This window comes from Lepidothrix coronata, unplaced genomic scaffold (assembly GCF_001604755.1).
Source record: "Lepidothrix coronata isolate B3197 unplaced genomic scaffold, Lepidothrix_coronata-1.0 Scaffold53, whole genome shotgun sequence".
Classification (NCBI taxonomy): Eukaryota; Metazoa; Chordata; class Aves; order Passeriformes; family Pipridae; genus Lepidothrix; species Lepidothrix coronata.
In genome coordinates, this window is record NW_016690233.1 from 969,280 (window position 1) to 982,650 (window position 13,371).

Here is a 13,371-nt window from a genome sequence, read left to right on the forward strand (position 1 = left end):
TATACACCTGTCCTACTTCCAGCTGCAATGGGGATACATTAAACTCAATTCTTTGCAAGTTAAAGCCAATTCCAACTCCAATAGCCTTTAAGAAGCTTTCCTTTAAGGCCTAAAAGACACAATAAGTGTATTTTATTCATAATGGCTGTTTTCAAACTGTTCTATAAACATTACCTCTGACTACAAATGGTAGACAAAATAAATTTAAGACTTGTACTACTCTAAATGTGAGGGTAGACTGATGCAATCATCAAGAGAAAAAGTTATCAACGTTGTTAATACCCAGCCTAACTTTCTGCATTACAATAAACATGAAACTGGAATTACCCAGTGGCACATACAGATATGAACCCTCTACCTTGTTCTAGCTATGTATTTAAAATTAGTAATAAATCCTAGAAATGTCAACTGTACTATGATTGTCAAAGTAATTCTGATATTAAAAAAAAAATCATTAAAATATCAAAATTATTTTTATCTTCACATGAAATGGTATCAGGTAGCACCAGGAGACTTAGATTGGATATTAGGAAAAACTTCTTCCCTCAATAGGTTTTGAAGCACTGGGACAGGATGCTCAGAGAAGTGGTTGAGTCATCATCCCTGGAGTTCTTTAAAAGATGGGTAGAGGTGGTATTTAGGGACATGGTTTAGCAGTGGATTTGATGATCTTAGAGGTCTTTTCCAACCTAAAACATTCTATGATTCTCTCCAACTATAAAAAGTAACATTTTTACTATGATGAAAATAATAAATTATATAAAAAAATGTGCATGTTTGCAGAGTATAAATAGGGAAAATAGTCTTACCCAGTGCCGATAAAACATATCCAGCTGCATCCATTCATTACTCATAGACTTGATTACATCCCACTCTGTCTCAGTAAACTGTCGCTTCATGATGTGAAAGAAATTTGGAACTGAGCTACTACCTATAAATTAGATAGAAATATTTACAGAAATTTTAATAGAGTAGCAATAATAAGCAAATGGATTACCTCTTGTTACTGCACTAGAAAAAACTCATAAGAAAAAAATTTATGAACCAACTCTGCTCTACAACTTGAATTTATATAGCCTCAAAGCAGCAAGCTGATGATTTTTCAGGACATAGTACGAAAAAAACACATTTCAATAGCAGAATTGCTGTATAAAAATGTGCAATTATGTATTTCCAGCATTCTCTAAAAAGCAAAGTATGTTACCTGTTCTGATTTTACATATATATAAAAATATTATATTAGCTACAAAAGTAGTATATACAGTCTCTGGCACATGACAACTTGATCTAGTAATATTTTATAAAACAGCATGCTGTTTGTCAAAATTCATCAATTCTGCCTTCTGCCCTAGGATGCTGTGATACAAAAGAAACCCTTTTTTAAGCACTTGTAGAATATAGTCTCCCAAAGTTATCACATACATATTAAGCCTTTTGGATTGGAATTATTCTACAAGGAAAATGGGGGTAGAGGAGTGCCCATAATAACAGTAAGATATATACCAAGGAAAAAGAAAAATCCCCCCTAAAAAACCCAACCTCAAATCACTAAACCTTCAAATCCTTAGATGAAATTTAAGCTTCCTCAGGGGCTATCTCACTTTTCCCCACTAGTGTAGAAGACTCTACAGAATGTGAGGTTATGTTGATCAATGGCATTTCTATAATACACTGGAAGTTATGGACCTCATTACATGCTTGGCTACTCACCCAAGAGCCTATATTAATTAGCATACCATGCAATCTGTCCAATTGAGCTTACTGCAGGCTAAAGAGACAATGGCAGAAAACAATCTATTTTCTTTAGTAGGGATAACAAAAGTCTGGACAGAGACAGTTCCGCTTATTGCATAACCTATCAAAAAATTTGTTTCAATTTTCTTATAAAAAAAATATTAGTCATATTTAATCTAAAAAACAGCCAGCCCTCCTAATACCACACTACTTTTAAGAACCCATCACTAGATAATGGCTTAAAAAAGGGGCAGATTCTAATTACACCTGCGCCAGTAATTCTGTGAGTTGACTATTGGCAAGGCACTTTCTTTCCCTACACTAATGTTTGCCATCTTAAATCAAAGATAAGGGTATTAACCCTTCTCTATAAAGTGGTTGCCTTCTATAGATATCTAAGCACTAAATAAAAACAGGTATTGACAGCAGTAATAATTGATCTGAACATTCAGGTTTTCTCACAATTTCCAAATCACACCGCAAAGCGTTACCTGACAAAGACATCACACAAGACATAGCAGTGACATTTCAGAGATGCTCTCAATTGCATTTATAAAGTGAAGAAAACATCTTAAGACTAAAATTTTGTTTACAGTTGCAGTAGTCAGCTAATGGAATGATTCAGAACAATCTAAGGGCAGAACTAACTTTTCTCTCTGGAGAGAGAAAAGTAACCAAAATGCTAAGTATGCTTTGATGAATTACCAAGACAAATGCCATATCCATCTACTTAGACAATCCCACTTCCCTGAAACAATGAAAAATCACAAAAAAATTTGTTGAACTTGGAGAAATGTATTTTCTTTCATCTGTGTTTATATGGCCCATTTTAGAATCATCATCATCATGGCTAGGCTTCGCGAACGAAGATTTGGGAAGGGCTCTACCCACGTTTGTTGCGAGTGCGTTGGTGGCTAAAAAGGCCAATACGAGACAGGCACGTCCGGTTGCAAAAGGCACAGCAGAAAGACTCCTTAGATGGTAAATTCTGCAAGGCACGATTCTTTCTGCGTTGTCTTTTCTCCCCAAGGGTGATCCTGCATGCTTTCTCAAAAGCATCAGCAGCATTATAGATGGTGTGCCTCCAGACCTCCCGATTGGAGGCCAGAGTAGACCAGTTATGGTGATCAATACGGCCAAGGCTGAGATGTTGTTTCAAGGAGTCCTTGTATCTTCTTTTCATGACTCCTCTCTTGCAGCAGCCGGTGGCAAGTTCACCATAAAGCAGGATCTTAGGGAGGCGGTGGTCCTTCATCCTGGAGATGTGCCCTGCCCAATGCAGCTGTGTTCTCATTAACATGGCCTCGATAATTGTGATTTTAGAATCAAATAACTGTGTTAATACCTGCTCCAAACAATCCACTTTTTTTTTTCTATTCTCTTCTTTTCTGGAGTATGTAAGACAACAGTGGTAAGGTTCCAGCCTCTTCTTGTGATTCAAACTATAAAACATTCCAGAATGTCCTGATGTACCTTTCCTCCTTCATCACTTTCAGAGCTCTCCTGCTTTCAATAATCCAGGGCTATTCACACTACCTGAGAAAACCATCCAAGACTATCCACACTACCTTCAGCACCCAGAGGCATATAAAGGTTCCTGCATTGTCAGTCCTGCCATCTAAACTTTATCACGCATAGTGAATACACTTGAGATTTGAACTGTTTAGTACACTAAGTGTATATCAAGCCCATATGCTACTGTTTCTTTTCCCCCCTCATTATTTGACTTCTTTTTTCGAAAGGTTTCTTCAACTGTTCAGCTACCCTTCTTGACACTTTTTTCAGACTTACATAGTACTTTCCCATCCACTCCAGCCATTTGTCACATTCTTCTTCCGAAAAGCTCAGGCACCACTTTGTCCTTCAGTGCACTCCCCTCCTGTCTCCTTACTGCAATACAGTTGCCTTGCTCTGAGGAATGGATCAGAGGACCTTGGACTACTATTCTCCATAAATTACTAGCAGTACTGCAGCCTGCCTAGTCCACTTCTCCATCTTCGCTTCAGTATCAGAGAAAGATTCACAGAATTATGAGGAAAATTTAGGTTGAAAAAGGTCTTTGGAAATCACCTGGTCTGACCTTCTGTTGAAAGCCAGAGCCTTATGCTGGGTTACCCAGTGCCCTGTCAAGCAGAGTATTTCACCTCTTCTCTCCAATATTAAGCCTGGAAAATAAACATGCTATATACAGATAAATGAGCATGTTCATATGTGTGTATACGTGTGCGCGTTTTGGATTTTTTGCAATAACTATTTACATTGGAATACATAATGTCATCTTTTCTACTGCAATGAGAACTAGGTATTTTATCGATTTTTTTTAAAGACCAGGCAAAAAAAATCTGCTTTGCATTTTCCTTTTAGAACAGCAAAACCTTAGATCAGATATAAAAGACTGATTTTAAAAAGATGCAGGAGTGAAAAGTAACAAAACATACTATGCTCTCTAGTTCTGTATTTGTATGTGCTTTAGAAATAGCACACAAATACAGGGTAATTTCCCCCATTTCTCTACCTGCTAAAGAAGCCAAACAAGTTGCATTTGTAGGAGGATAAAAGACAATTAGAAATAAGATCCATGTAAATTATGATGCTATTAACAGTAAAGATTGCTATTCAGGGGGCTAATATAGAAATCTTCATACTATTTTGTTTACACTGTTAACAAACATCAGGTCAATCATAGGTCTGCTTTGGTAATACAATGTGCATTTAAAGGCAGGGTACCAACTTGTACCCGAAGTTATTAAAATCATGACATGCCGTCTCAAAAATAGTGAAAAGAGTAGATTGTCTCCAATTCGTTTTTTACCAGGTTCACAGTTTTCAAAGTGTTTGGGTCACAATTGGTTCAAATTGTTAGTGTTAAAACTATCTAGCTTATACTGTGATCTATATCCCAAACTATGGAAATTTAGATCTAAAAGCTACCACTGCCACTTCATTGATCCACTAACCCCCTGAAAAACCAAACAAAGAAAAACAAACCCAAACAAGCACTCAAACCAAAAAATACAGTACAACCCCCCAGAACGCTAACAGCCTCCTCACTGCCTCAAACTGCATAGAAGAAACAGGTCAGTGACCAAGAACTAATATCTAATCAATACCTGTTTTACTTTCAGATGGCAAATAGGCAAAGTGGCAGTGTGACACGTACTACCTAGCAAGATGAAGATCTGAAGCAGGAACAGATCAATCTACTTAACAACAGGAAACACACAGGCTAGCTATGAATCTTGCAAACTAACAAACTGTATCAGATGGATGTTTCAAGCCCTGGACTCCTGGTCTGGCAGTACTTTTGGTGTAGACACAAGCCGTATTTGATCTTATTTTACTATCTCTAAAGGAAATCAAAGTGAACTGATACAGAGAAAACATTTTTTCTGCAACAGATGCCCAAGCCCTAATTGTCTTATAATACCCACTAACCCTGGTAGAGGTGTTTCAAACTGACAACACAGGGCAAATAATTAAGTAGCTAAATCATTAACTTAGAAGAACCAGATAGAATATTAACAAAGCATGTTTTTTCAACCTACTAGCTCATGCAGCTTTACTGTGAACTGGAAATTGGATTTATATTCTCTGACCTCTACACTTCCTACCAATATCCTGCAGTTCTACTAATGATACGTATGTTAAACATTCATTCTCGTCATGTAACTATTGACATGTACTACCTTGGTGTACCTCAGAGAAACAGCACTAACTTTAAAATGGCTGAAAATTTGATATTGCTTCCTATGAATTACTCAACATTTCCCAGATTGTAAAAAACAGAAAGGTCATAAAGAGACTGAAATAATTTGATAATGTTTGATATTTTCTCTGCAGTTAGATTTATTAAGTCTTTTCAATATTAGAGAAACTGCTAAGGTTTCAATCATATTACTGTAGTGGAGTCTAACAGCAGTGATGAACGTTTAAGCAAGCTGCCTTGATACTCAATGCCAAACCAAAGAAAACAGTGTCATAATGGCTTAGATACCCCTACCTCCAAAACTTCACTGGAGAAATAACTGTTTTGACACAGCTATGACTTGGATAAAAAAACCATGAAGAAAAGTCACAAGCTGTTAACTGGATACCTCATATCTGATCAATTTACAGACAAGTAGTGTATGATCCGCAACATATTTATGCTTTTTGTCATTTGTTCTGAAAATACATAAAAAAAAGTCAGATGCTCTCAAATTTCGTTCAGACTCCAGCATACTTTTACATGTTCTTTCTATTCCAAACATTCAAGTGTAATATATACTTGCCATTGAAGAGCTTGCAGACATAAACACACCTCATGTGCAAGCTCATGGTTTTAGCTTACTTCTGAGTAGAGAAAATAAAAGTGTTTAAAATACACAGGGTCTTAATCACTAAGATAATTCAGGAACCCCAAATTCTTTTAATGAAATGTACTTATAACTAAACAGTAATAGCAAAAATAGTAATGAGCAGTAATAATATAAGAAACCCATTCTTAACTTGCCTTTGTCAATGATTATACCTTTTACTTGCTTAAGGGTTTTCCACAGCTAACAGAGCTCTGGGTAGCCAGAATATTTCAGCAAAAAGGTAAATTACCCCATGAAAATGGCATTTAATGAGTTTTCCATTACAGAACTTATCAAACAGTTAAAGCAATCATTTCACTGTCAGAACAGCAGGAACTCTTCTTCCTTCCAACACTTATGATGCATCACACTAAAAATATGCACAAAATTCCAAAATCTATAAACATAAAAATGTACCAAGTTGTGAGGACCCAACCACAGATGTAATTGGAAAAATCAAAAAAGTCAAACATGCTGAGATGTCTTTAAAAGTTACAGACATTTAGGAACATAACATTTTCCTAACTACATCTTCTGATACTCCTTCAAAGAGAACAAAAACGTTGCTAGTGCAAGAGCTCCCACATATATATCTGAGCATCTATAACCTTACAGTATAGTAGTACTACCAGAACATTTTAAAGAAAACCTACCACTCAATACAATTTATTATTCCAAAAAAACAGACAAAGCAAAAAAAAAATATATTTAATCACAGTATCAAATTTTCCTTTCAGTTTATCAAGCAGGAAAAGGTAGGTGCTTCAGTGAAAGTGTCCTTATAGGGAGAGCAGTCTCATCTTTTAAAAAACAGTATCACCACAGTACGTGAGGGTGCACTGGAATCCATTTGGTACTTGTTATACAAAATGTTATACTCAACAAAACTGGGAGGGGGAAAGCCAATTCTCAGTACCTAAGTCATCTTCATCTTCCATATGAATTTTACTACATGATCCACACTTTCTAACACCACCTTTATCTGACTAATGCAGTTTGTTCCCCTCCTGGGAAGGCTGTGCGACCTTAGAAAGCACAAGCTTATTCAAACTGAGCTGGTTTCTCTGAAGAAGTCTGATGAGAAATCCCATATTCTACGACTATGTCCTTCTACACCATGATATCCTACTGCAGTAATAAATCCACTGAACAACAGAGTTCCTTGTAATGGCAGAAACTGGGACACTGGACAGAATCCTGTCCCAGAACACAAATCTCACTGCCAGATGAAGTAAAAATGTCCCTTATCATTTTCACACTTAAAACTTCCCCACCTCTGTTTGTATACTATCCCTCCCCCATTTCCCCCTTCAAAACAAAGTCCAAAAAATCCCACAAGATGACAGAAAAGGTATTAGTGTTTTAAATTTGGGAATCAATCAGTAACAGTGAAAGTGACCACTAAGCACATTCTTTAAAAAAAACAAACCAAACCAAACCAAACCCCCCAAATCTTATAAACCCATTTGTTTGGCTTGCCAGCAGCTGAAAGACTGTCCCACTTGACAGCTAAATCCAGCATGGTTTGCTTTGTTTGGTCATTCCACTGAGAAGAGACAGCAGTCAGCTAGTCACTGGCAAGCTGTTCCCCCAATCCTTTCCCCTACCAACACACAAAGCAACTTTGCCACTGCAGGAGCCATCTTTTATCCACCCAGAAGGTTATATAAGCAAAGATATAAGAGGAAGATAAATGTGCTGCAACATGGCAAAAGCAGAGGATGGCCCACAGCTGAAAAACTGATGAACTTCAATAGTCCATTCACCTCTATCAGTTATGTCTAGTCTTGTGGATACTATCTCTAAGTGTTTGCTTTACTTTTATTAAATTGGTTTTTACTAGGGAAGAACAAAAGGAAGATACACATATTTAATACAAAACGCAACAAGTCTGATGAACGGACAGCACAAGTAATAATGTTTTAATGCCCTACAAAATTGGATTTTCCATTAAAATGCAACATAGCACATAACAGCCATGAACACCTAGAATTCACAGCACCAACCCAATAAATGGCAAGCAAACAGCTACTCAGGGAAGTAGTAGAAGTCTCCTGGTCCTAAACTTTCCTGAAAGCCTGATGTGACAACAGCAACCTGTCATCTTTATTGAGGAAATATAAAATCATTTGCCCTGTTGAAAATCAGAATTTTTCTTAGGAAGGAAATACATCATGGAAATGCAGCTGAGGCTATTTGTTTTACAGTTACTGAGGAAAGATGTGAAATATTTAAGATAAGTTTCTATAATCTCATAAATTAGTTTAAAAATCTCAAGTCTGTCTCTAAAACATTGTCTCCCGACCTTGATATCAATATGAGCTCCAAACTGTAATACTTGCAGAGACGACATCCAAATAAGCTTTTGACTACACAGAACAAAGACATTTTCTATTTTTCAACTCTTGCAACAAAATATGTATCTGTAGAGCTGAAGCTATTGGAAATGGGTACGTTAGCAAAAAGCTCCTCAAAAAGCACATTTTTAATACCTACATAGTAATTACTTAATTTTAGCCCTCATGTCACATTTTTCTGCTAGACTTTCTTAATTTGGAAAGCCAAAGCTAACTGTCACTAGTGCAGGCTGAGACGTACTTTTAGTTCTCTTAAAAAAATAAATTCTATTCTACTTAACACCTCATTGTGAATGTATAACTTAATTTCCCAAAAGACCAGCTAAGGAATAAACTGTGATTATTTTAAATTCAGTGTGCAGAAGGGAAAATAACCCCACAACACCAAAACCCAAAAACAATCAGACAAACATTCTTATATTTGCTCTTTGTTCCACCTTTTATTTTTACTAAAATCACCTATTTTTAAATTTTTTTCTTTCTTTCTTGCTAATTTATTCTTTATTTTAAACATATATACTCTACAAAGGTTAATTTTTACTGTTCCACATTTTGCTATCTGTTTATATTTTAATCCAAATGGTTTTATGTTTTGTTATTAAAGAAAGACTCACAAAGGATTAAGATGGTTTCTTCAGAAAAAAAAAGATTATTTTTCCTTAAAGAGGAGATTTAATCAGAATAACAAATTTTTCTTTCACAGTTTATCAAGCATTGGTGCCTCATTAATTACAGAATGACGCAATTTCAGGTTAAAACAGCGTTAGAAATGTGACTAAATAAAGGACAATAATGAAACTGCTATAATATAATAGGTATTCTTTAAGAGTATGCTTAAGATGGCTGTTTCTTCCCAGTTTCAAACAGAACAAGAACAAAGAAATGCCTCCCTGTTTACTCAGTGTAAGTGCATATGACCACTATGATTCTTTTAGCTCCACAACAATATCAGCTGTTTTAACACTCCTTCACATCGAAAAATTATGCGCTTATATATTTAGAAATTCTGACTTCTTTGAACAATTAGAATTAACATTTAAACTGAATCCTTTGTTAATTTCTTCATCCCAAACAGTGCATCTAGATATCTAAAGCTGTAGCATTCACTAAGAATTTGGTGATTATGTCTTGCAGCAAAATATTAGATGCTGATTGCCACTATGAGATTTACTGAAATACAACAATAAAAACAAAACCAGATAAAATTTGGTTTAAGGTAAAGTTAAGGCACGGTAAGGGCAAAAGAACTCCAAAGAACAATCTGCTTTGGCACTTCTTCCTAGGTTAGGAAATTCCTATTGAAAAAACTGAAAAGTAGCAATTGAAAAAGCATTGCAAGTTCAAAAAATTGAGCATGGCTGCTACCTAAAAGACATGCCAAGTATGTTAACTATGATGTAGGTGTGCCTAACTCTCACTTTAGCTTATGGCTACCAAAATAAACAGCATAAAGCTTTTAACTGTCTGGACAGAGAGAGAGACAGCTTTCCTCCCTTAGCTAGACTGAAGCATGGTATTTAGCTTCTTTGTGTGGTACTTAGATATCCCGATTCATGTGTGACACATCTCTCATTTGAGGACCTCTATCATCTCTTGCATTATCTCACCTCAATGATGAAATAATGAGAATGAAAAGAGAAGAATGAGTCAAGTTCTGTTTATACTCATTTGCCTCAGAGAAAAGTAGTGTCAATCAGGTGTTTGCACATAATAGACTACTTCCTTGAAAGAGCATTTCATGGAGTATTTTTAGATCAAATGAATTTTTCTGTAAAATTCACATATAGAAAATTTACTGTTTTGTGTCTTTTAATATGAAAGCCTAACATAAAACCAAAATATTAATGAGAAAAGTTGATTTTTATCGCCATAAAATACTTAATTCTGGAAGAACATTGAGATTAGACATGTCCAGATCAAAGTAACTATAATGTGATAGGTAAGAAAAATTGCAGGCTGAATATGAAAGATAGAGAACGAATTGTTCGTTTATTTACCTTTGCAATCCATCTAAGCTAAAAAAATTGCATTACTGAAGAGAAATTCACTTGCACAGCAAGAAAGCTCTTGAACCTAAGAATCCAAACTTTTTTTAAGTGCTCCAGGCAATTTTTATTAAGCTATAATTATTTCCTAAGTCTCTGAAAATGTTCTACTTTGCAAAGTTTAAGTGACTGGTAAATCAACATCCCACTTAAACCATTGTTGACACTTGTTGCAAAATTTCTTTTCCATAAGTTAAAAATCAAACACAAGCTGAGTTTTTCCACAGGAATTAGTAGTACTGTGAGAATCCTTCTCCTTTCCTTTGGTGAAAGGCTTAAAATAATTTCACATGCATTAATTCTCTGGCCAAAAATGTGCACAAATACTTCTACTAATAAACCTACAGTACTACAGTGTGCCTGTTCCCAAATGACTCAAGAGTCCCTCTTCAACTGATCTAAAGAGAAGAAAATAATCACTGTTCTCAGTAATTATTCAAAAACAAGTAAACTGAAAGACTGATTTAAATCTACAACAATAACGTGCCAGATAATGAAAAGGCAAAAGCATACAATACCTAAGGAAGCTAAATACCTAAAGAGGATATTTTCTACCATCACTACAGTATTTAGTTCAGTATCTGAATAAAAGGAAAAAAGTGATAAACTTTTATCACCTTGAAAAAAGGTGAGGAACTTTTGTAGAACTGCCTCTATTTGCAGTGCTAAGAATAGTTTTTCTTATGGCCCACCTTCACCTTTGAAGAAGTCTGCATCTTCTAGTACTTTCATTTTTCAGATTTTAATAATGAAGCAGAAGTGATATGGAAAGAGGAGGCTTCTTATTGTTCACAAGTTAAACAAAAACAGATAGCATGGATTAAGTAGTGACATAAAATATTTACGTGCACCAGGACTCCTTGTTACATACTAGCACACAATTAAATAGCAGAATTCTCAAAATTTTCAGCTGCATGATACTCTCTTGTATATCTGCACTGCAGATTTTGCATCTTCACTGGTGGAGCAATAAAGGAATACAAGAACTAGAATAGTGGAGACCTCAATCAAGATTCTGTTGGATAACATCACAAAATAAAGTACTTTGTATTTAAACAACCTTTTGAAAAATAACCAAACAAACCTACTGTAATGTACTTTGCACACAGGGAAATCTTTGTCCTTGTAGCTGTTCCAGAGAAAGAGATTTATAGTGGATTCACCCTCTGAAATCTAATGTACTCAGCAACTGCAGAACAAGAGCACCACTCAGTGGAACTATCAGAGAAAACAATACTGGTAAAGTCAGTGTTACATATTCATAGCATAGCAATAAAAAAGGAGTTTCAGGTGATTCTACTATGAAAAAAAATTTTCCCACTGTCACTACTTAGAAAGTCATCCCTGCTTCTACCCAAGAGACAGAAAATCCATAATTAACATATCTGCAGATGCTGATCCTGCCAGTATCATAGCACAATTCATGACTTTACTTTTCCAGGGTCCTGCTTTTCTAAATGGGAAATAGATTTATATTTGTCATAACAGAAATAAACAATGAGGAATGCATATAAAAATTAAAAAAAACCAAATACACAATACATGCACACTCTCTTTTCTAATTACACTAAATTTCTAGGACAGATTACTTCTTTGGGAAATGTGAAAATGTTCAGTACTCAAACACTACAGAATCTGTTTTGGTCAGAATAATGCATTACCTGGTAAATTAGTCTTCATTATATCAATGCCCACTTGAAGCTCAGGCTCAGCTGCAAGGACTGCATAATCTCCTTGATGAGAGATATTGAAGTTGTAATTCGAATTGATACTGACTACAGTATTGGCCAGGAAAGGTTTTCCTTTCGATGTCCTTTGCAAGTGTACTTCATTCCAAGGTATGCACATCTTTTCTGCAATTAATTTCCGCATCAGCAGGCGACCAGCCTATGAAATAAAATGGAAGTGATTCATAAAGAATTATTATGCTATCTGCAAAATATCCCTGGTTGCTAGAAAACCACCTGCCTGAAAAACATGGCTTTATTATTGCTGATACAAAGTAAGAGCGTATTTTAGCTGAATAATTTAAATTTCCCCCTTTTATAAAAGCCTGTGTCTGCAAAGCACGAGTTCACCAGACCTGAGTATCAAACACATTTATTATCACTATTAGCACAGAGGCAACATAAGACCCAAAAGCAGTCCCAGCCTAGAAGAATCACAAAACCAGTTGCTTTCCCTACCTTGTTTGCTTGCTTAGGATACTTCATGGCACAAATAAATATTTTTACACCACCCTGAACGGTAACATTGTCTCAAATCTTCCTTGCAGTACAGCCACTCCATTACTTCGGCACTAAATGAAATACTGAGCAGCTGAAAGTGATGGGTAACTTCTTACACACAAATTAGCAGGTCTGTATCACTAACACATCCTGATGCGAGATTTAAAACCTGAACCGTGTAGAATAGCTTTATTCTCTTACACACTACACTGCTGTCTTAGGTACAGTCTCCCAGGGTACGCTGATTTTGTCTCCTAACTTGACACCCCGACACAGAGCTCGTGAAGTCTTTCACAGTAACTACTGAGAGCAGACTGCAAACATCTCTTTTTGCTCCGCGGCGAAGCAGAGCTGCATACTTTACGCATCACGCTTTGTACTTTACGATGCATTACTTCCCCGAAATGCCCTTGTAGAGCACATTTTCCTACGAGAAGTCAGACATCTGGGCAATGCCCAATCTGCAGAGACAGCCGCGTCCCCGTGCCCCCATGTACCAAGGCGGCTTTGGCATCGCGAGCAAAGACAAACTGGCCGATGCGGTCCTTCTCCTCGGGCTGCACCAGCTGCGCGGCCAGCAGCCACTCACGGCGGCGGGGGCGCCAGGCCCCGCACGGGAAAGCCCAGCGCACGCTGCCCATGGCCCTTCACGGCCCCGGCGCACCCGGCC

At 36.5% G+C, this 13,371-nt stretch overlaps 1 protein-coding gene across 1 annotated transcript in view; it reads right to left on the reverse strand.

Moving 5' to 3' along the window:
* AASDHPPT (aminoadipate-semialdehyde dehydrogenase-phosphopantetheinyl transferase) overlaps positions 1–13,359 on the reverse strand; it is a 25,005-nt gene extending 11,646 nt beyond the window's left edge. Inside the window, exons 1-4 of the mRNA XM_017815949.1 lie at positions 13,199–13,359; positions 12,135–12,360; positions 810–931; positions 2–109 (exon numbers count right to left, since the gene is read on the reverse strand). Coding sequence (XP_017671438.1) covers positions 2–109; positions 810–931; positions 12,135–12,360; positions 13,199–13,342 — 600 coding nt within the window. The 5' untranslated portion in view covers positions 13,343–13,359. The remainder of the gene's footprint in view (position 1; positions 110–809; positions 932–12,134; positions 12,361–13,198) is intronic.
* Positions 13,360–13,371: the final 12 nt, after the last annotated feature.